We start from the raw sequence: 25,678 nt of genomic DNA, 5'->3' as shown, positions 1-25,678 counted from the left end.
AGTTGGTGGTTCATTCCGCTGTGGCGACCCCGGATTAATAAAGGGACTAAGCCGAAAAGAAAATGATGATGATGATGATACTTTAACTGTTAAAAGCTATTAGTAACTAGTTCATTTGGTAAAGTTATTAGTAACTAATGAAGTTCTGGTGATTAATAACCTTATCGTTTTTAATATTGATAATGCAATAATGTGCATCTTTTGTAAGCTGCTTTAAAACAATAATTATTGTAAAAAGCTCCGCAAATAAACTTGAATTGCATTTTATTTTATTATTAATATATAATGACATTTTGTAACTCAACGGTTGGGTTTGTCCTTTTGTATGCTTTATTTGGGTTATTTTAGGTCTGACATAGACTAATAATCTCTGTAAACATAATATAAATAACCAATTAATACATTTAAAATACATTTTTTAACCCATTGTTGGGTTTGCCTTTATTTCTTTGCTTTATTTTGGTTAATTTTAGGTCAGAGAGAATATAAAAGTCTCTCTAAATACAATATAAATATTATAGATGCATGTTTTAACCCAACGTTGGGTCAAATATGGACACACCCATGATATTATTTTATTATTTTGAATGCAACGGTTGGGTTTGTCCTTTTTTTTTTTGTTTTTTTTTTGCTTCATTTGGTTCATTTTAGGCAGGAATAAAGGGGTAATAAATAATATAGATGCATGTGTTGTAACCCAACATTGTCACGGTCGGGTGAGGGGAAAAAGGAGCGAGGACTCAGGTGCAGCAATAATGGGTCTTTATTAATAATAAAATGAAAACAAAAAGGCAAAACAAACAACCCCGAGGGGGAAAAACTCTAATAAAACAAATAAATGAACAAACAAACTTGACTGGCTGGACAAGACAGGGCTAGACACAAGAGGACAGGAAACTTTTGACGGCGAACTGGCAAATCACTGAAAACATGAGGGGGATTATAAAGCAAAAAGTAAATTGACACACAGGTGAACATGACAAACTAATAATGAGTAAACAAGGAGGGTGGGACTAGACAATAGACGGGAGAGCGCATGACACAGAGAGACAATACAAGCCATGCGCTCACATAACACAACACTGAAGCACACGACAAAAGCACGTGACCACAATGTAAACACTGAGCCACGTGCTTTGACAAAAGACGCAAGACACGAGCACACGATGAATGAAAACACTCACCGTGCGCTCACACACGCAGCGTGCATGCTTCATCCCAGCGCCGACCAAAACCAAAACCAACAAGACTGAGACGCTGGGAATGAAACACCACGCTGCTGACAGACGAAAACACAAACACGAGTACAAGAGCGCGCGCGTCTGAGGGACGCAGAGCGGGCGCGCGCGGCCGCGTCAAGCAGGAGCGCGCACACTCTGCGTACACCCACGACGGCGCGCGCGCACACAGAGACAGAAACAGGACCAGACATGGGTAGTGTCCGAGTTCTGCCACCAAAACAAGAATTTACAAGACCAGAGTGGCAGAACCCTGACAAACATTGGGTCAAAAATAGACAAACCCAAAATTTTACTTCATTAAATGTAAATGGCATTATTTAACCCATTGTTTGGGCTTGTAATTTTTTTTCCATTTGGTTCATTTTAGGTCAGACAGAAACTAATAATCTCTGTAAATACAATATAAATAATTTAGATGCATGTGTTGTAACCTCATGCTGGGTCAAATATGGACAAGCCCTAAATTTTACTTTATTAAATTTAAATGGCATTTTTTAACCCATTGTTTGGGTTTGTCCTTTTATTTTGCATTATTTGGTTCAATTTAGACAGAATTAATATTAATAATCTCTGTAACTGTAATATAAATAATATAGATACATGTGTTGTAACCCAACATTGGGTCAAAAATGGACAAAATCATAATTTTATTTTATTAATTTGAAATGATTTTTTTTACACAATATTTGTCTTTTTTCACTTTATTTTGTTCATTCTAGATCAGACAGAAACTAATAATCTCTGTAATAAATAATATAGATGCATGTGTTGTAACCCAACGTTGGTCAAATATGGACAAACCCATAATTTTATTTTATCAAATTTAAATGACATTTTTAAACTCAACATTTAGGTTATTTGAGGTCAGAATTAATAATAATAATCTCGTAAATACAACATAAACAATATAGATACATGTGTTGTGACCCAACTTTGGGTCAAATATGCACACACCCATCATTTTAATTAAATTTAAATTACATTTTGTAACGCAACCATTTCCCCCCCCCATTTTTTTGGTTCATTTCATGTCAGACAGAAATAATAATACTAATAATCTCTGTAAATACTATATAAATCATTTAGATACACACTGTTGGGTCAAATATGGGCAAATACATTGACATTTTTTAACACGACAGTTGGGTTTGGCCTTTTTTTTTTTTTTGCTTTGCTTTATTTGGTTTATTTTAGGTCAGACAGAATATAATAATCTCTGTAAATACAATATAAATACTACAGAAATATATTTTAACCCAATTAAAAACCCCAAATTTTACTTTAATAAATTTAAATGACTTTTTTTTAACCCAATGGTTGAGTTTGTTGGAACTTTTCTTTTGCTTTATTTTCATTCATTTCAGGTCGGACAGACACTAATATTCTCTGTAAATACAATATAAATAATACAGATACACATGCACATACTCAACCACACCATAAAACCAGCACAGTCTCACAGCAGTCTGTAACGTATTGATGTAGTGCTTATTTTCATATTCATTTTATACATTTGATTTGTACATTTCAGTACAATTTGTGTATCCTCCAATGAGGGGTAGGGTTTGGGCCTGCTTTTAAAAAAAACTACATTTTCATGTGAATAAAATTGAATAACATGTGTTCTGACAATATGTAAAGCAGATGTGAGATCGGGCTGATAAAAATCACACACTAGTTCAATTCACCAAACAAGAAAGTATTAGAAAAACACAATTATATACCATATATAAGATAAAATAGCACATGCAAACACAAATTCATACATACGTTAAATAAGTAGATACATAAAACAGGTTTGTCCATATTTGACCCAATTTCAGGTTGAACAACCCAGCATGTTTTTTTCTCAAAAGAGATCAGCTTGCTGTATGTGCAAACGCTGAGCTGGCGGCAGCGCTCATGCCTTGTATGAGTGATGATTAACAAGCGTGTGAACAGTCCTGTTGTTTCTTAATACTACACCTATCAAATGTCAACATTTACCCTCAGGTGAACTCTGTTGTCACGGCGACAGACTGTTCTGGGTGCAGGTGCTCTAAATCAAATAAGTGCATTCAGTCACAACAAGCAAGCATGCAGCGTCACATACCATGTTCAGGATGAAGCCTCGGGCGGGTGTGTTGCACGGGTGTTTCTTTTTATAACTAATCCTTGGATTACACCTTTGGTAATTCTTGCTCAAGCATCCAAAACTCCCTTGCAGCACCCTAACAACACCCTAGCAACCACCGGGCAACACTTAAAAATCAAGAACACTATAGTAACCCCATCAAACATCTAGAACGCCCTAGCAACCCCCTAGTAACACTCCAACATCCAGTACACCTCAGTAACACCCAAATCAAACATTAACAACACCCTAGCAACCACTTAGTGACACCAAACATCAAGAACGCCATCGAAAACCCCTACAAACATCACAGACACCCTAACAACCACTAGGAAACACTCTAAAATTCAGTACACTGTAGCAACACACCATCAAACATCCAGAACTCCCTAGCAACCACCAAGGGATGATTTACATCCAGTACTGCTTAGTAACACGCTATCAAACATCAAAAGCACTATAGCAACCACTTAGTGGCACCTTAAAAAACATCTGGACACATGAGAAAGTCTAAAACCATTTCCTCCTGATCATCCAGTGCTCCCTAGCAGTAGTCTAACATTCTGTACAACTTACGACACCTCTCAAACATCCAGACCTCCCTAGCAACCAACTATAAATGGTTTTACATCTAGTTCACTTTAGTAACACCCTCATCCAACATCAAGAACACCCTAGCAACTACTTCATGGCATCCTGACAAACATTACAACACCTTAGCCACAACCTAGCAAACAACAGGAACACCCTATCAACCACTTGGTTACTAACAACCTTGGAACATCAACCACACTACACCCTAGCAACTTCTCATCAAACAACCCGGAATCCTTGGCTACTACTTAGCAACGATTCAACATCTAGTACACCTTAATAACACCCCACCAGCCATCTACACACCCTAGCAACCATCTAGATACAACCTACAAACCTTAACCACTTCATCAGCAACCACCTCGAGAACCCCTTACAAACAACCTAGTACACCTCATCAAACATCAAAACCTCTGTTACAGCCCAAATAACACCCTAGCAAATATCAAATACACCCTAGCAACGGTCGAAAATACAGTAGACCCTAGAATTCTCTTGCAGCCACTTAGCGACAACCTAACAAACAACAGTATCACCCTATCAACCACTTGGTAACAACCTACAAAAAGCAACCACCTGGTGAAACCCTTACAGACAACCTAGCAACACCATAGCAACCATCCCAGCAATGCTTTAACATTCAGTACAACTCATTAACTCATCATCAAACATCAAAACCTCCTTTGCAACTACCAATTACCAGCCTAACAAATATCAAATACACCCTAGCAACGGTATTAAATACAGTAGACCCTAGAATTCCCTAGCAACCACCTAGCGACAACCTAACAAACAACAGTATCACCCTATCAGCTACTAGTTACAACCTGCAAACACCAACCAAACAACAACCACCTTGTGAAACCCTTACAAACAACATAGCAACCATGCTAGCAATGCTCTACCATTCAGTACACCTTAGTAACATCTCATCAAACATCAAAACCTCCTTTGCAACCACCAAATAACACCCTAACAAATATCAAATACACCCTAGCAACGATCTAAAATACAATAGACCCTAGAATTCCCTAGCAACCACCTAGCAACAACCTAAAAAAACAAAAATAACACTATATCAACCACTTAGTAACAACCTAAACACAAAAACCACCTAGTGAAACCCTTACAGACAACCTAGCAACACCCTAGCAACCATCCTAGCAATGTTGTAACATTCATTACACCTAAGTAACACCTCATTAATTATCAAAACCACCAAATAACAGCCTAACAAACACACCCTAGCAACGGTCTAAAATACAATAGACCCTAGAATTCCCTAGTAACCACATAGTAATAACCCAATAGACTATGGTATCACCCTTTCAACCACTTAGCAACAACCTACAAACAGCAACCACCTAGTGAAACCCTTACAGACAACCTAGCAACACCCTTGCAACCATCCTAGCAATGCTTTAACATCCAGTACACCTTAGTAACACCTAGTCAAACATCAAGACTTTCTTTGCAACCACCCAATAACACCCTAACAAAAATCAAAACACCCTAGCAACAGTTTAAAATCCAATACACCTTATAATTCCCTAGCCACCACATAACAACAACCTAACAAACAATAGTATCACCCTATTAACCATTTAGTAACAACCTACAGACCGCAACAACCTAGTAAAACCCTTACAGACAACCTAGCAACACCCTAGCAACCATCCTAGCAATGCTTTAACATTCACTGCACCTTAGTAACACCTCATCAAACATCAAAACCTCTGTTACAGCCACCAAATAACACCCTAACAAATATGAAATGCATCCTAGCAACGGTATAAAATGCAATAGACCCTAGAATTCCTTAGCAACCACCTAGCGACAACCTAAAAAACAACACAATCATCCTATCAACCATTTAGTAACAACTTACAAACAACAACCAGAAAGCAACCATCTAGTGAAACCCTTTCAAACAACCTAGCAACACCCTAGCAACCATCCTAGCAATGTTGTAACATTTAGTACACTTTAGTACCAACTCATCAAACATCAAAACCTCTGTTGCAACCACCAAATAACACCTGAACAAAAATCAAATACACCCTAGCAACGGTCTAATATCCAGTACACCCTAGCAACCCCCTAGCAACACTCTAACATGCTGTAGAAACGCCCCATCAAATTATCAAAATCACCCTAGCAACGGTCTAAAATCCAGTACACCTTAGCAACCCCCTAGCAACACTAGCATGCTGTAGAAACGCCCAATCACACACAATGAACACCAAATATGCAAAAAATGTACATTTTTAACCAATTAAAATAGCCACTTAGCAAGAACCTAACAAACAACAGTACCACCCTATCAACCACTTAGTAACAAACTACAAACAGCAACCACCCAGTGAAACCCATACAAATAACCTAACAACACCCTAGCAACCATGCTAGCAATGCTTTAACATTCAGTACACCTTAACACATCATCAAACATCAAAACCTGTTACAACCATCCAAAACACCCTAACAAAAAACAAAGACACCCTAGCAATGGTCTAAAATCCTGTACACCCTAGCAACCCCCTAGTAACACTCTAACATGCTGTAGTAACGCCCCATTAAACATAAAGAACACCAAAAATGCAAAACATTTTTATATTTTTAACCGATGACAATAGCCACCTAGCGACAACCTAACAAACAATAGTATCACCCTATTAGCCACTTAGCAACAACCTACAAACAGCAACCACCTAGTGAAACCCTACAGACAACCTAGCAACCATGCTAACAATGCTTTAACATTCAGTACACCAACACCTCATCAAACATGAGAACCATTTACAACCACCAAATAACACCCTAACAAAAATCAAAACACCCTAGCAACAGTTTAAAATCCAGTACACCCTAGCAACCCCCTAGCAACACTCTAGCATGCTGTAGTAACGCCCTATCAATCACAAAGAACACCAAATATGCTCAATTGTTTGACATTTTTAACAAATAAAAATATTATTGATCATTCAACTGGACACCAATCAAATTGAACACTAGTACTAGTGAACATGGCTTTAGGGTACATGTGCAAGTATGTAGATTAGACAGCATGTCAGATAAAGTCCACACTGATGCCTGTTCTGTATATCTGAGTGTTAAAGAAAGCCGGTTGTGTGTTACTTTTCTATCAGGGTGGTTTTATAACCTTTAGACCTCCTGAGCTGAACCCACAAGCCTCTTGAGAGCACAGACACATTTTGTTCTCATCTGAGGAAGTGGTTCAGGAGCCACCCATCTAACTTCCTGTTCAGCTGTAAACACACTGCCAGCTGACTAGACTACAATGCAATACTTCATTTTTTGGCTTTTGCAATGTGTATTGTTGAATCCCCCAATGTTTGTTTATTTTTATTTATTTTCTTTATATTGTTTTTCATGTTTATTGATTGTTGTTTTGCCTATTAGATATTGTATATACAGTGCTCAGCATAATTACAGCCCTTAATAATAGTTTTATCCATTTCTTAATTAATTTAGGCGATGTATTTTGGTGTATTTAAACAAAACAGATTTATTAAACAGATATATTTATTAAAATAATATTTTAGTCACCAAATATATTTAGAAATTGAAAGAAATTGAAAGATAATACAATTAAATTCAAGCTAAATATTGCAAAATAATAATAATAATAAATAAGAAAATAATAATAATAATTACAACCTACAAAATTTCAGCTAAATTTTATTAATATATTTTTATAATATATATATTCTTTTCTAAATTTGTATTTAATATTTTTCTATAACATATAAAGTTGGCTGTACTAGGACTGCTATCGTAAGTTATGTTGTTAGATAAGCTCCAGATTTGGCTTCAGTACTGACTAATCTAATGTACATGCACAAATATAATATTGTAAGGTCTCCTATTAAAAATATGAATTTAAAAGAGAGATATGTGAGGGGTGTACTGATATGCTGAGCTCTGGATATGCTTATAAATTGAATAAAAATAACTTGTTTTATTCTACAATATTAAATTAAATTCATAATGCGCCGAATGTGGCATAAGCTTAATGTCTACATGGTTTAAAAGTTTGAGGTACTTCTGCTGCAGTTCAAGATAGGACGTATGAAAGGAATCATGCTTGTGTTTTGATGGTGTAGGGCGTCCTCTATTGGTGTTCAAGTGCAACTACTACATTTATTTATTATTTTACCGCAGTACTGCACTTTGTTCCAAACCTATAGGTTTTTTCTCCTGCTGTTGAACACAAAATAATATATTCCGAAGAAAAAAATGTTGGTAACCGGTTGCATTGACATCCATAATAGGAGCAATACTATACACGCTCAGAAATGAAGGTACTTGAGCTCTCACTGGGGTGGTACCTTTTCAAAAAGTACACATTTGTACTTTAAAGGTCTATATTAATACCTCAAGGGTACATATTAGTACTTAAAAAGTACAAAAGTGTTCCTCGTAAAATTTGTAGGTACTTAAATATACTTTTGAGGTAACAATATGGACCCTTTACAGTTTTTTTGGATTGCTTAAGCACGATTTTCAAAACAGGGCCCGTGTTTTCAAAACAGTACACACAATTAGCACAACCACACAACCAATTAGCAAAACACAACAGATCCTTTGCATAATTAAACACTCTTATAAAAACTATAGACTTATGTTTAAAAACCTCACTTTTTTACCATAAGAAACACACATTTTCACATTTACTATACACTGTTTGCACGAGTTACACACTGCTGTGATAAACCTAAAACACTTTTAGCACTTCTGCTTCCCTATGATTAGAGTAAGCTACCATCAACAAAGTACAAATATAAAGTAAATTTCACCAAACACTACTCAAGAACAATGCTGCACACTGAAGAAACTCATTTATTCCTCAACATGTCCAACATGTTGGCATGAAGATTCAAAGTACTGTAATACTTCATGGCAGTGGAGGACCCCATTCTTTGTAATGGCTGCACAGAGTGTTACTGTATATTTCCCCCACGTTGCCCTGGGACATTGACTATAGCCCTGTGGCCAATATTTCTTCTACTCTGTGTTCTCGTCAGGTTGAACACACCATCATGTACGTAAATGAACTCATGCTGAATCTCCTCTTTATCCATTCGTAAAACTACCTGAAGAACAGTGTCAGGCAAAATTGCATAGTTCAGTGTAGATCTAGTATTACAGTACAGTAAAAGATTATGAGACAGTATGCAAGATCACAAGTGAATACATACAGTACCTCTGCATATTTATGCCAGTCTTTTTTCGAAACTGTGCTCGAAAGGCACTCAATAAATTTGCTTCATTTGAATATGTTTTTTTTTTATGGTGTGTGTGTTGATATTGAGACCTGATGGTTTTCATTAAAACTGACATTTTATAGTGCTTAAACATCTGATTGATGTGTCTACAATTAATCAAACAAGTGTTTGCACACCTGATGACTGTGTTGAACTAGTTGGTTGGACGGTGCAGTAATTTGACAGTCAGTGCTTTGGTATTGTAAGGAAGTGACTTCATGATAGATTTTAGTGTGTAATGTATGTTAAGTGTGTTTAGTGTTTTGCAAATCACTGTGTGTAGTGTTTTGCAACAAGTGTTAAGTTGACAATGTGCTTATAGTTGTGCAAATATGGGCTGATGTTTTGATTTTGGGCTTTACTATGTACCCTAGTCAAAAGGAAAATTGATTTTATTATTGTTTATTGTTTATTAACAAAATTCTACATTCATAAATGTAAATTTACCAATAAGAAACAGAATTTTAAGGTATTGATGACTGGATTATGCTTATATATTAGTAGTATCAGAGACTATCTAACTAAGAAAGCCCTACGCACTTTAAAACTTTGTGAACTCTACAATGTATTTATTTGATTATTACATATGTACATTTTGTAAATAAAGTATACATATTAAAATTAATGAAATTTACAGGCCACAGAATGACTTTATACAGTACATGTGTAACCCTGCCGGTCCTACTCCCCCCAACCCGCTCCGAGCTGGTATCAAACCGGCGACCTTCCGCATAGTAGTCGGTTGCTCTATCAAGGAGGCTAAAGACCATGACCTCTAGCATCTGTTGCTAGAGCATCTTTAGAGGTCAGAGGAGTGATGTTTACCTGCACAGCACCTACTAGCTGGCCTCCGTGACACTCATCCCCACTATACCTCACTCCCATCCGGGTCACGGCACCAATGTAACCTCGCCAGGCCTACGCCACCCAACCCGCTCCGAGCTGGTATCAGACCAGCGACCTTCCACATCGTAGTCGGTTGCTCTACCAAGGGGGCTTAAGAACATGACCTCTAGCCTCTGTCGCTAGAGCACCTTTAGAGGTCAGAGGAGTGAGGTTTACCTGCACAGCACACACTAGTTGGCCTCTGTTACACATGCAGCGTCACATACCATGTTCAGGATGAAGCCTCTGGCGAGTGTGTTGCACAGGTGTTTTTTTTAAATAACTAATCCCTTGATTACACCTTTGGTAATTCTTGCTTAAACATCCAAAACTCCCTTGCAGCACCTTAACAACACCCTGGCAACCACCTAGCAACACTCAAAAATCAAGAACACTATAGTAACCACATCAATCATCCAGAACTCCCTAGCAACCCTCTAGTACTACTTCAACATCCAGTACACCTTAATAACACCCAAACCAAACATTAAGACCATCCTAGCAACCACTTAGTGACATCAAGAACACCAAGAATCAACAAGCATGAACACCCTAGCAACAGTCTAAAATTCAGTACACACATCATCGAACACCCAGAATTTCCTAGCAACTAACTAGGAACACTTTAACATTCAGTACACCTTAGTTACACCCCCATCAAACAACCAGAATTCCTTAGTAACGATTTAGCAATGCTTCAACATCCAGTACTCCACCAACAACAGCCTAGCAACCACTTAGCGACAACCTATCACACAACAGCAACACCCTACCAACCACTTTAGGCTCCCAGCATGGCTAGGCTGGTCAAGCATGGTGTTAGATGGTCATCTGGCCAATACCCCTCTAAAACCAGCCAACCAGCCTAGGTTGGTTTAAGCAGTTTTTTTTTAGCAGGGTTGTGCTTGCAACATTCTTCAAATGATCTACGTTTGCACTAAATAGAAGAAAAAGAAGAAATAAGTGGAGGAGGAATAACAAGTAATGACAGAAATTTCATTTTAGGGAGAATAGCCGTTTTTTTAGGGGGTTAAGAAAAAGTGCCGTCACTAATACTTATAATCAATAAGATTTATTAACAGAAGCATAAAATAATGTTCAATAAAATTGTAAATAAAATAATTGTTCTGTTACCTTACATGACGTAATATTTTATATAGTAGCTACATTCTACCAGAAATGTACACATTTACTTATAAAAAATGTGACGGGGCCTGACATTTAAGCTTGTCGTCCTAAAAAAAATCATACAAAAACAAGCATGAAATCATTTAATTCAATTATAGAAGGCATCCTTGATCAATGTCAGCTTCTCCTTCATCAAATGATGTCACTTCCGAGCATTTTAATGCAAATCTGACAGAAAAATTGGGACAATTGTACATTTATTTGTATTATATGTTTGTAGTATTTATTTGTAGAATTTATTTATAATTTCATCTTTTTTAATCAATTGATGTGAATGATAACAACTTAAATCTGGCAATTTCTCAGGTGTTTTTTTGAAGTATGTTTTTAGCATTACAAAACTATTAAAGCTGTGGGTTCAATTGGGTTGAGGACAAGGACAAGGGCAGGGTTTTTACATCTGGAAAGTGTTTAAATAAACAAAAACAATCTGAGAACCAAATGAATGACTCACAGAAGTCAACCATCAGATTGGAATTTTTTTGGGGGGGATTAAGTGCATTGTATTTACTGTATTTAAGATTTATTTCAGGGACAGAGAATGTACGTTTCTCGTAGAATGTCCCATATGTGTTTATATTATTGTAGTTTTATATTTATACTATTATGGGTTTATAGGCTATTGTTGTGCATGATAATTGTGTATATTAATAGCATGATACAATATGAATATTCCTATGTGGCAAATAATGTACACAATGACTATTATATTACACCAGGCTAGATATAAGTGTTGACGAAAATCGTTTCACATAAAAAAGAACAGAAAAGAAAAATACGGCCGCCGTATTGACCGCCATCATTCAGACCGCCCATTTTCAGCCCAGTCCACCAATAACACAGGCTCTAACGCAAGACTCTTCCTGAACAGCCAATCACAGGTACCCTCATGATGACGTTTCCACCTCGGCAGCCAGTCGGAAACGTTTCCCTGATAATCAACTAGCACCGCGCCGACGACTGTTTGCTGGCATTAGCCGATTAGCGGGACTGCTGAAGCCGATCTCTAATCTTGTTTGACGAATTTTAATTAATTAAAATCAACACTTTTATTGTCGGACTGCAGAAATGAGTCTATCTCTCAGGTAATTATGAGGTGTTTGGTCGCTAACTGTGGGTTAGAAACCCACTGATGCTGCGAGTTGCTAGCCTGTGTATGTAAACCGTTGACTCATAATATTAATAACAATAGTTGCTAGGGAGATAAATAAAGTATATATTCTTTATAAAGACTATTTAAACAATACTGTATTTCATATTGCTTTATAAACACAAACATCAAGTATTCCGTCAGTTTATAGCTGTATATATTGTGCATATTGAAGTACTGTGATCGTCGTATGTGAACTCATATTGTTAGTAACAGACAGTAGTTCCTAATGTGATTTAATTAAGTATATAATATGTAGAGAGACCATTTTAATGATGATGTATTTCGTATTGCTTTAGAAACACTAATATCAAGCATTCCGTCAGTTTATAGCTGTATATATTGCATGTACAAGTATTAAATGTACTGTGAGCATCATATAATTCGCATGCTAGCATTTGTATGTGAATTGTTGACTCATAATATTAATAACAGTAGCTGCTAAGGAGATAAATAAAAGTGTATATTCTGTAGAGAGATCATTTAAACCAGGGGTGTCCAAACTCTGTCCTGAAGGGCAGGTGTCCTGTAGATTTTAGCTCCAACTTGCCTCACACCTGCAAGGATGTTTCTAGAAAGCCTAGTATGAGCTTGATTAGCTAGCCCAGGTGTGTCTGATTGGGGTGTAACGTTAACTAAACTTTGCAGGACACCGGCCCTCTAAGACTGAGTTTGGACATGCCTGATTTTTTTAACAATGTTGTGTATAGCTTCAGAAACAAAATGATCACACAATTATGGATGCATCAATTATAGTTTTTGGTTGTTCGATTATAGTCTGAGGAATAATCACGGTTTCAAGGTTAATACGGATTTATTGATTTTTAAAGCTACTCATTTCTTAAATCACATGAAAACTCCTTATATTTAAAGTGTTATTTATTGCTGCTCAGTAACCAAGTAATACTTTACAACACAAAATAATAATAAAAAACTAACAATAGTTCATTTCTCTTTGGACTTAAAAATAAGTATAAAAAAGTTTATGACATTTAAACAAGTAATAATTTTATACTGAAAATAAATAACAAAAATAAATGAATGAGTAAATGAATTATTTAATTAAAAAAACGAATAAATAAATAAATAGTATTTGTCTTATGAAAATCTATTATAAGTATTTTCTCATGTATATGTAAATATTTCCATTTTAAAGAGACAAAATGTAGTCAAAGACTGCTGGATGTCTGTCTGAAAGGTTCTTTAGATCAACAATATTACAAAAATGTTTGGTATTATTATTATTTTTTTCCTTTTTGGATGCAAGAATAAATGTGTATAACAAGCGCAAGTGTGTTGCAACAAGCACACGTTGCTCCCAATATGCGAGCGCAAGCTGCACGTACAAAAGATGGAAAATAAACAGCCCTTAGTTAATAGCATCAGCCATAGTTAAACCTTGTGTGCGTGTGTATTAAGCTCGGAACCTTAAACTAGCGCACAGTTGGCATAACTTTGTTTAGTTGCTGCAGTTTTGTTCTGTGCCACGGTGTTAAGAAGCCTTTACGATTAACCTTTAGGAATTTAAAGGGCGGTTAATAGTGAAATCTTTTAATCATTGCATCCTTACACGCAATCCTTTCTTTTATATCTGCAAATATTTGCATATACAAGTATTAAATGCACTGTGAGCGTCATTTACATGCTAGCATTTGTATATGAACTGTTGACTTAATATTAATAATGATAGTTGCTAAGGGGTAAATTCTATAGAGAGAAAATTGAAACAATCCTGTATTTCATATTGCTTTAGAAACCAATATCACGCATATTTATTCATTTTATAGCTGTATATATTTTGCATATTAAAGTATTAAATACACTGTGAGCATCATATAAATGCTAGGATTTTTATGTAAACTGTTGACTCATAATATTAATAACAGTAGTTTATAAGGTTTTAAATCATGTATATAATATATAGAGACAATTTAAACAATTATGTGTTTCGTATTGCTTTAGAAACACAAACATCATGCAATCCTTTGTTTCATAGCTGTAAATATATGCATATACAAATATTAACTGCTCTGTGAGTGTCACATACATGGTAGTTTACACTAGACCTCACAGTGTTGTGTTGAGATTGTGATTGAATGGCACTGTACGTTCATACTGATGACTGAATGTTATATTTATGTGTCTTCAGGACTGAGCTGACTGCTGATAAGAGTAAAAGGAAGAAAAGGAGAGAACTCACTGACGAGCAGAAGGATGAAATCAAGGAGGCCTTCGAGCTTTTCGACACAGACAAGGATAAAGAAATAGATTATCATGAATTAAAGGTGAATCCCTCTTTCCAAAATCTGCATTTGTTTGTGATCAATACTTCAATTGAACTTTATTTTTAATGGGAGTACACACAAACTCGCTCAGTGAAATTCCAGAACCATCCTTAATAGATAAACTGAGACTGAATTTTATAAGAAAATTACACTAATAGCAAAATGCACCACTCATAGCAGCCAGTTTCTGTTGTTGGTAAAAATAGTTTATGCCAAATTTCAGATTTTTATATTGTTAAAACTTAATTGTTTGATATGGGGTGTATGCCGGAGCATGCTAATAGGACTTTTAATTTGCCAGTAACCTGGGTTAACCGCTTCCGGCGAATTGAATGCCAATGCAAAATCCGGTGTGTTTAAGGTCTGTTTTCTTTAAAAATCAGCGATGTCCACTAGCTGAGTGATATCCGATTTAAAGTGGGTGTCAGATTGTACAAGAAGCACTGCATTAAATTACATTCCCCCCGCCATGTCTTTATAATATAAGCATTTATTTTACCCCAGTATATTCAATGAAGCTTCTGCGTTAGTCTGCCGATTCTGACGGGCGCGTGGGAGTAAACAGCTTTTTGTCTCGTTTTACGCTTGAGCAACTAAATAAATGCTAAAGTTTATTAAAATGAATGTATTTTAATGACATTACAACATCGATGCTGTATAAGGAACCGTATAAAATGGAAAAAAGTTCACAATAACAGGTCACCGGAAGTTTATCAGCATGGGAACAGCACTAGCTCGGCATATACCCTATTGACTCAGATTTCTGATCTTTTTCTGGCAGTTCAGGTTTACATCTTGTAATTAAGAGTTTTTTTATATCTTACTTAAGATATTTAATATAATTTTTAATCTTGAAGTTATTACACATCACAATAAAAAATAATCACTATCATATACACTCACCGGCTGAGCTCTGCAGAAGAGCATCTCTGAACACACAACACGTCCAACCTTGAGGCGGATGGGCTACAGCAGCAGAAGAGCACACCGGGTGCCGCTCCTGTCAGCTAAGAACAGGAAACTGAGGCTACAATTCACACAGGCTCACCAAAACTGGACAGTAGAAGATCGGAGAAACGTTGCCTGCTCTGATGAGTCTCCATTTCTACTGTCGGATGGTCGGCTCAGAATTTGGCATCAACAACATGAAAGCATGGATCATCCTGCCTTGTATCAGCGGTTCAGGCTGGTGGTGGTGGTGTAATGGTGTGGGGGAGATTTTCTTGGCACACTTTGGGTCCATTAGTACCAGCTGGGCATGGTGTCAACGCCACAGCCTACCTGAGTATTGTTGCTGACCATGTCCATCCCTTTGTGAGCACAGTGTCTCCATCTTCTGTACCTAATAAAGTGGCCAGTGAGTGTATTTTTTAGTGCAGTTTTCAGAAGACGCCCACTAAAATGTTATTGAGCATAAAAATTGTTTAAAAATCTGAAAGTATTTTCAAAATTATTTAATATGCTTATGATCTAAAATACTTATAATATAATAATAATAATAATAACTATTAAAATATTCATATTTTAATAACAAGGATATTTAAGGATTACAGTCTGCTCCCCAAATTAATTTTTTTTCAAAAATATTTGTTTAAATGTTTAACCCATTGCTCAGCAAGACATTTTTCATAATTTCAAACAGAAGCAAAAAAATTAGTTTCATCACTTATTCTTTGATGTATTGTTAATAAGTACAGCTACAACAATTACGCAGTTTCATTTTGAAATAAACATATATTGTATAATGAATGACAAATATTTTAAAGCATACTTTTAATTTCATGAAACTTAAAGTGATTGCATTCAATATAGTCCCTTTTGTATGGAATAATGTTTGCGAATATTATTTGATGCAGACACTTTGACTGATATATTTAAACCATTAAATCAAATATTTTAATTCCATCAAATATTCATTTTGCAGGTGGCGATGAGAGCTTTGGGTTTTGAGGTGAAGAAAGTAGACGTGTTGAAGATCCTAAAAGACTACGACAGAGAAGGAACTGGCAAAATAAGCTTTGAAGATTTCAGAGAAGTGGGTAAGTTGAGTTCATCATTCAACACAACGACCATTTTGCTGAAATAAGAAGCATGCTCTGTGTTGATTTTTCCTCATAAATGTGTGAAACAATATACAAGGTGTCATGAACTACCTTAGGTTTTTTTATTGTGTGCTATTCTGTGATGTCTAATTATAATGTTGTCAAGATTAAAAAAACATCAAAATTTAGAAGAAATTTACTATTTTCTTCTGTGCTGTTTTCCACCTTTATCAAAAGTTCTGTTTAAATGGATGTGGTTGACTGTAGACTCAAAAGTAAACACCCACTGCTCTGATTGGCTGACAATGTTGCATATTAATAGGGCAATGAAATAGAAGTGGGTGTCAATTTTCTGAGGAGGCGAAGCTTATCCACGCCATTAAATCACAGAGTAGAATGTAGTTTTATCATGTCCTGTCCACACGAACACAGGTTATTTTCAAAACAGTAGTTGTTTTTTAGTTGTGTTTCATTGTTTGTTCAGATGAAAACGCAGTACCAGTAGACTGAAACTGAAACTTTCTGAAAACTCCGGCCAGGTTGAAGTTTTTCAAAAACTGGCTACAGTATGGACTTTACAACTGGAGTTTTTGCCTCATGTCATCATGTGCTGTTTACTCCTTTCTGATTGGCCAACATAGCTGGGGTTTGCACGTTTGCGATAAACGCAACATACATTTTGTATTGTTTGCATCGTGGGACTGGACTGTAATCCACCCGTTTTCATGACGATTGACTTGTAAGGAATATACCAGGGCAAATACATAATGCTGCGTTTGGTGTGAACCCAGCATAAAAGGCTTTTTTTTTTGTCAAATAAGTTTTATTTAGTCATTGAGTAGAACTACAGTAATCACAATTTCCAGGATTGTGTTATGAATGTATTATTATTATTAGGAGTGTCAAAAATAATCGTTTTTTCGGTGCACTGCGATGCAGACGCAGACAATTCGGTATCGGTTCAGTAATAATCATAACCGGTTATTACTGACGTCATTTACCTCATGTGCGCTCTGTCGCGAGGGAGGCGATCGCGAGTATTTACAGCGCTTTAACTACTTAAAACTCATAAACTGTGCACAATTTCACTGTGTGTGTTTGCTGGATCAGTCTTTCACTGACATTTACAAGAATAGCCCCTATTTCACTGAGATCGAGAGAATGAAAGTAGCCTACTCCATTTCTCTCTCTCTCTCTCTCTCTCTCTCTCTCTTTCTCACACACACACAGTGGCCCGTTTGACCTGCTGGCTTGGTTTTTCTTCTCTTCTCAGCTGTTTTACAGCGTTACTTTTGCATCCAGAAACGAGCGCGTGTCTGCAGAGTTTTCTCCACCGTGTCTATCATACATCAGCTGTGAGATCGCCCCTGCCGCTTATCAGCATCACTCATCTGTGAAGAGCGCAGCGCGCAAGAGCCAATCGCAACCGTTTTTTTTTTTTTGAGGGTGTGACCAATCAAAGGGGTGTAAGAGAACTAGACAAGGATCAGAAAATGAGCTGGATATTTATATTTGTTTATATTATTTGCTAAATGCTCGTTTTGTTTAAAGTTACAGTTTATATATCTGACTATATATGACTATATATCTGTTTATATATATGCCTATTTTAGGCACATTACATTGCTTTGGGGAAAATGATTCCCCATGAAGTGACAAAATAAATGCCCCAAATCTAGTGAAATTGTCCAATGTTTCCCTTTAAAAGATATCTGCTTTATTCCAAGTGCAGAGTAGAAGTCAGTTCTTTCTAGCCATACAACCCAGCTTATCCATCAGTTTTCTACCCTGAATATTCTGAATTGTATGAACACAGACCCAATTATATCAGTCCTTTTGGAATTCGTATGAAACCCCACCTGAAGAATATGGGTGTTAATATGGAAAAACTTTTATCACCTGATTTGAGCCATATTCCTCCTTGGTGCAACACGAAAATAAGAATCTTATGGAACTTAACCAAACAGAAGAAGTCCTTGACTCACCCAAATGAATACAAACAAGAATTTAAACAAATAATAGACAGTCTCCCTCATCATGAACCCATATACAGCATACAGACGGATCAAAAACAGATAAAGGAGTAACAGCAGCAGTAGTGTTTAAAGATGATGTCTTTGGTACTAGGATTCCAGGAGAAAGTTCAATTTACACCGCAGAAGCTTATGCAATAAAAATGGCCTTAGATCAAATGGAAAGGACACAGCGTCGTAACTTTTTAATCTGCACAGATTCCAAATCCTGTCTTCAAACACTTAAAGCCTAATTTATACTTCTGCGTCAGGTGACCGGCGTAACCCACGGTGCATGCAACGCGCGTGGCTGTGCATTTATACTTCTGCGCGCTGTCTCTGTCGGTCTGCTTTAACACTTTCGAAACGCTAGTTGGCAGTGAGGTGTTAATGTTCCTCTGTGTCGAGTTTCTTCGCTGCTTTTTGCTTTTCCTGAACACTTCCGGGATGTACAAGTGGCTCAAACTCGCTCATTTTGAGGCAGGAACCGGCGGACGTGCAACAACTTTAACTATGAGGTAAACACAAAACAAAACTTTCCATCCGGAGCTCCTTCACGGGACTCCACACTTGTAAACAATCGCTCGCGCCATTCGCGCGGCTCTCAGTCCCGCCCAGACTCGTCAGCGCTACCAAGCCGACCAATCACAGAGCTTACGCTACGCGTCATTGTGACGTGTAGTTACATTTTTTGAGAGGTGCACGTCAGTGACGGCGACGGCCAAGGCGAAGGGCTATGCGTCAGCGCCGTAGCATACGCCAACGTTTGACGCAGAAGTATAAATCAGCCTTAAGTGTGATCACCCCATAACGTCCATGATTTTAAAGAAGATGACAACACTGGAAAATCAATCTGTTGCATTCCAGGTCATATGGGACTACGTGGAAATGAACTGGCAGATGAAGCTGCAAAACAGGCTATCTCCTTGAATGTGACTGAATGTTTAATTCCTCCTGAGGACTTGAAACCCATCATCAATTTGTACAAAGAGAATGGGACAACTGCATCAACAACAAATTACCTGAAATTAACCCGAAAATAAATTTAAGACATTTAGTAAATTATAATTTTGAGACAAGGCATGATCAGACGGTCTATACCAGATGTCGGATTGGACATTCTAGGTTGACACATTCATATTTATTAAATAACGAAGAATCACCTAAATGTAATTACTGCCAGACTGCTCTTACCATCAAACATATTTTGTTGGAATGCAGAAGTTTCAATTCCATTAGACAACATTTTTATAAGGAGAGTACTTTGATGGACATTTTTAAAAACGTACCACTTGGAAGAGTTTTAAATTTTATATCAAAAATAGAGCTGAAAAATCATATTTAACTTTAAATAAATATTTGTGTGAATTCTATCTATTTCTATTTAATACATTTTTCTAAGTAACTTTTTTAGTTTAATACCAATTTGTTTTTTTATCATGTAATATTTTAATTTATATCCATTTGGCCACGAAATAGCCATAAGTTGCTGATGTGGCAATAAATATGTAATAAATTTAATAACCTTTCTATATCTCCTAATATAATAGGCAATGGGTCACGATCCAAGTGTAGATCAAGGACATCTGAAAGCACTTTAAAAACCTCATCCCAAAATCTTTTTATTTTATGACACAATACAAAACTATGAGCCTCTTCTGATCTGCGCTTATCATATATTGGAGGAAATCCTGTGTAATTTCTTCTTGGAGAAGTGTAGTCTATACAATGCAAGATAATCTATTAAAAAAGTTCATTTGTTTTTATTTAAAATTTTTTATGCTAATTTGTTTAAATTGCAACATAACACACATTCAAACATGCATGGACACGTTTCGGTAATGAGAATTTCAGTAGAAAATGCAGTAAAATGATTAAAAATAAATAAATTATGTTGAAATTACACATTGTGCTTCATAGAGAACAGCGTTGTCTTTATTATAATGTTTTTTTTGTTAACAAATTACTAAGTTTTATACTTATAATCTTAAGTGCCATGTTGTTTTTTGTGTTTACATGTGAACAATGACTTTTTTTTTTTTTAAGAAAAAAAAAATACCTGTGTGCATTAGAGCATGGCCTCAGACTGTCTTAAATACACGCTGATTTTAGAGGAAGTTTAAATCCTGAAATTTACTGGATTTTTATAGCACTGTGAGCTCTTGTATCACAAAAGTTCAAGGGAATTTTCATGACGCTTTTATTATACTTTTAAAGTGACAGACATGATATTGGAACGAGACCCAAAAGAGGAAATCCTGAAGGCGTTTAAACTCTTCGATGATGATGAAACGGGGAAGATCAGCCTGAGGAACCTGCGTCGAGTCGCTCGTGAACTCGGGGAAGACATGAGCGATGAAGACCTGCGAGCCATGATTGATGAGTTCGACACTGATGGCGACGGAGAGAGTAAGAGGCTGCGTTTCTATCTAGGGAGAGAAAAATGTGCTGTTTTTTATTGCTTCTGATGAATGGAAGTAGTTATGGTGTTTTTCTCAGTTAAGTTACAGCAAATGAATGTATTGGAGCCAAACAAAAATGGCTGTTTGCATGTTTTTTGGTTTTGTGCAATGCAGTGGTTTGTAATTTAGTCAGCTAGGCTAATGACAGTATAAAGGTTTTTTGTTGCATTAATTACTGATGCTTTTGTGTATCTATATATATATATAGTTTTATTACCTCAGCTGCAAAAAATAGTAATTTAGCAAGCATTAATTTATTGTATATAAATAAATATGGCCATAGTGAACAAATACTTAAAAATGTAATTGTGAAATGATGATAAAGTACATTAGCTAACACCTTACAATAAAGTCTAATTCGTAAAGTAAAGTTAATGCATTAAAATCAACAGCAGGGTTGCCAGGTTTTCACAAACAAAAATCTCCTTGGCTAATCTAAAACTAGCCTACTGGCAGATCAAAACTAGCTTATTTTCCGATTGAACTTGTGCTTTGGCCAGTCAAAACTACGCATTGGCCAATCCAAAAACTAGCCCATTGGCTAATCCAAAAACTAGCCCATTGGTTGATACCAAACTAGATTATCACACTAGCCCATTGGCGGCCAATCCAAAAACTAGTCCACTGGTCAATACAAAACTATATTATTCATTACACTAGCCTTTTGGCCAATCCAAAACTAGTCCTCTGGCCATTCAAAACTAGCTTATTTATCAAACTAGTTCAATGGCCATTCCAAAGCTAGCCCACTGGCCAGTCCAAAACTAGCTTATCAAACTAGCCCATTTGTTAATCCAAAACTAACATGCTGTCCAACCAAAACTATCTTATTTTTTAATCAAGGTAGACCAATAGTCAATCCTAAACTAGCTCATTGGTCAGTCAAAACTAGCTCACTGGCCAGTTTAAAACTAGTCCACTGGCCAATCAAAACTAGCTTATTTGTTTATCAAACTAGTCCAATGGCCACTACAAAACTAGCTTATTGGCCAATCAAAACTAGCCCACCTGCCAGTTTAAAACTAGTCCACTGGCCAATCCAAAACTAGCTCATTGGCCAGTCAAAACTAGCCCACTGGCCAGTCTAAAACTAGTTTATTGGCCAATCCAAAACTAGCTTATTTGTATATCAAACTAGTCCAATGGCCAATCCAAAACTAGCCTGTTGGCCAATCAAAACTAGCTTATTTGTTTATCAAACTAGTCCAATGGCCAATCCAAAACTTACTCATTGGCCAATCAAAACTAGCTTATTTGTTTATTAAACTAGCCCACTGGCCAGTCCAAAACTAGCCTATCAAACTAGCCTATTGGCCAATTCAAAACTAGCCCATTGGCCAATCCAAAACTAGCCCACTGGTCAATCCAAAACTAGCTTATTTGTTTATCAAACTAGTCCACTGGCCAGTCCAAAAGTAGCTAATCAAATTAGCCCTTCGGCCAATCCAAAACTAGCTCACTGGCTAAACAAAACTAGCTCATTTGTCCAACTAGTCCAATGCTCAATTTAAAATTAGCTCATTAGTCAATCAAAACTAGCCCACTTACCAGTTTAAAACTAGTCCACTGGCCAATCAAAACTAGGTTATTTGTTTGTCAAACTAGTCCAATGGCCAGTCCAAATCTAGCACTATGGCAAGTCCAAAACTAGCTTATTGGCCAAACAAAACTGGCCATAATTTGCTTAATGGCCAATCAAAATATTCAGTCATTTTCAGTTATGTAATCTGGACTACAACATTTACATTTTGTTGTTGTGTTGATTTTCAGTAAATCAAGATGAGTTTATTTCCATCATGACCGGAGACTCCTGAGCCGCTGCGACCCCAGCACACACACTGATCTCATTCACCAACAGTAAAACAGCATTTCAGATCATTTCAGGAACGGTAGGTGCTAAAATCTGGACTGATGCTTGAAGTGAACTGGACGTGAAGGACGAAAAACGTTTCAGGTCATGATTCAGTTGGTTAGATTGTGTTTTTTTATAGTGAAACTTTGTATTTTATCATTGCAAATGTGTCGCTTTGTCTTTAATATGAACGGTTTGTATTGTAGTTGTTCATGTTGCATTTGAAAAGCATTCCAAAGCACTATTTATTGTAAATATACAGTAAAAAAACAACTATTTTTGCTTTGTCTTTTTTACTAAAGACGTTGTCACAATCATTTTGTCTTCAGGTGGTCTGTGCTAATATGCTCATAACTCAATGCTCAGTACATCTTTATTTTGCTATTACATTATATTGCATTAATATATTTATTTTGGGATCACAAGAATATTAATGATCCAATTCTGCACTTATTTTTCGGCAATATTTGTTCGATACAGCCAGGGTATATTTTTACCAGTTCAAGGGACCTGCCGCAAAAGTAATGATTAAATTAACAAAATAGGATAAATAATATGCAAATAATTTTTCCAAATATGTATTAAAGTTAATCTGGCAATTACATAATTCTCACCTTGATTTGAAATATATTTGGGGTATTTAAGTTGGGTTAATCCATAATTCACTATAATATAATGTAAAATATATTTAATTATATATTAAATGATATTAAAGAATTAGGAATATAGTACATATAAATAGCATATTTGCATAATTCATAGTAAAATATAATAAATTGAGCAAAAATAACCAGATTAAAATTAATAAACTATTAATTTTTTATATATACATTTATTCATTAATTTTCTTTTCAGTGTAGTCCCTTTATTAATCTGAATGACTAATCTAATGAACCGCCAATTTATCCAGCATATGTTTTACACAGCTGATGCCCTTCCAGCTGCAACCCATCACTGGGAAACACCCATACACTGTCATTTACACACATACACTATGGACAATAGCTTACCCAATGCCAATGGCTCTGTAGCACATGTGTTTGGACTGTGGGGGAAAACAGAACACGAGGAGAACATGCAAACTCAACACAGAAATGCCAACTGACCCAGCCAAGGCTTGAACCAACGACCTTCTTGCTCTGTGAGGCAACAGCGCTAACCAATGTGTCACCCCGCCACCCTTATATATATATATATATATATATATATATATATATATATATATATATATATATATATATATATATATATATATAAATTATAATAATAAATATTATAAAAGCATAATAAATATTGCTTTTATGTAACATTGATTTTGTATATAATTTTATATGTAATATATTTGCATAATTTAAAATAAAATATAATTCATTATGCTAAATTAATCAAATTAAAATTAATAAATTATTAATATATAATAATAATAATAGTAATATTAAAAGCACTATACAAATAATAAATATTGCTTTTATGTAACATCGATTTGTATCTAATTTTAAATTTAATATATTTGCATAATTTAAAATAAAATATAATCAGTTATGCAAAATTAATCGGATTAAAATAAATTAATATATTATAATAATAATAATAAAAGTGCTATACAAATAAATCAATACTAAATACTGCTTTTATGTAACATAATTTTTGTATCATCAATATATTATAATTCAACTTAAGCTAATATTTACATGGTCTACTACAGTGGTTCTCAAACTGTGGTACGTGTACCACTAGTGGTACGCGGGCTTCCTTCTAGTGGTACGCGGAGGAATTAAATATGTCATGTACATGCTACATATATTTCAAAATTTAGCAAAAATTATGTATATAATATGCCATACATGACATTTAGCCTATATTTCTGAGTTTATCTGCCATGTTTTTTAACTGTGCAGAGCTGTAGCTGCTTTATTGGGCCTACTACGCTACTGTATTTCAATACTGCTCATTTTGGTGGTACTTGGAGAGACAATTTTTTTCTAAGGTGGTACTTGAGAACCACTGGTCTACAACAATCTATTATCATTATTATAAAATGTATACATTATAAAATATGATAAAATAAATAATGCAAAAATAGAAAAAACTAAAACTGATAAAATACTAAAATGAACTACATTATAATGAATAAATATTACTTTTATGAGTAGGAAAATGTGATGTTACTTAAGCAGCTACATATTAAAAGATATTTGAACCGAAAAAGTGCTCTTCCGTGTATCTAAGCATAATATTTGTGGCATCTTCAAATATTATAAATATCATGTTCACCTAAAAATGAAAATTAGCTTATTTACTCTCCCTCATGTGTTTCTTTTATGTTTAACGCAAGAGAAGATATTGTTGAAGAAAGCTGAAAACCTGAAACCATTGACTTCTATTGTAGGAAGAACAAATAGAAAACAATGGTTACAGGTTACCGACATTTTTCAAAATATCTTCATTTTTGTTGAACAGAATAAAGAACGCATAAAGTTTTGAAACGTAAAGGGAGAGTAAAGGATGACAGAATTACATTTTTTGTGTGAACTATCTCTTTAAATGTGATTTCCTCAATGGCCAA

General features: G+C 35.6%; 1 protein-coding gene and 2 long non-coding RNA genes across 4 annotated transcripts; 1 reads left to right on the top strand and 2 right to left on the bottom strand.

Annotated features, from left to right (window-relative positions):
- Positions 1–4,341: 4,341 nt before the first annotated feature.
- LOC147842212 (uncharacterized) lies at positions 4,342–7,583 on the bottom strand. Its single transcript, XR_015501677.1, has 3 exons — positions 6,102–7,583; positions 5,440–5,729; positions 4,342–4,485 (listed from the first exon to the last, which is right to left on the bottom strand). It is a non-coding gene; the product is annotated as an uncharacterized LOC147842212 (long non-coding RNA).
- A 281-nt stretch (positions 7,584–7,864) lies between these two features.
- On the bottom strand, positions 7,865–12,186 carry LOC147842211 (uncharacterized). The gene is made up of 3 exons (XR_015501653.1): positions 10,310–12,186; positions 9,511–10,072; positions 7,865–8,440 (listed from the first exon to the last, which is right to left on the bottom strand). It is a non-coding gene; the product is annotated as an uncharacterized LOC147842211 (long non-coding RNA).
- An 85-nt stretch (positions 12,187–12,271) lies between these two features.
- cetn3 (centrin 3) lies at positions 12,272–23,385 on the top strand. Of its 2 annotated transcripts, none has more exon segments than NM_001020499.1 (5): positions 12,272–12,394; positions 14,609–14,744; positions 16,669–16,783; positions 21,016–21,207; positions 23,031–23,382. In NM_001020499.1, coding segments are annotated over 5 exon segments (504 nt in total). In that variant the 5' UTR covers positions 12,272–12,377; the 3' UTR covers positions 23,075–23,382.
- The last annotated feature ends 2,293 nt before the right edge of the window (positions 23,386–25,678 follow it).

This window comes from Danio rerio, chromosome 10 (assembly GCF_052040795.2).
Source record: "Danio rerio strain M-AB ecotype USA chromosome 10, GRCz13ab, whole genome shotgun sequence".
Taxonomy (NCBI): Eukaryota; Metazoa; Chordata; class Actinopteri; order Cypriniformes; family Danionidae; genus Danio; species Danio rerio.
The sequence above is the reverse complement of the archived record's forward strand: the minus strand, read 5'-3'. Positions and strand labels throughout refer to the sequence as shown.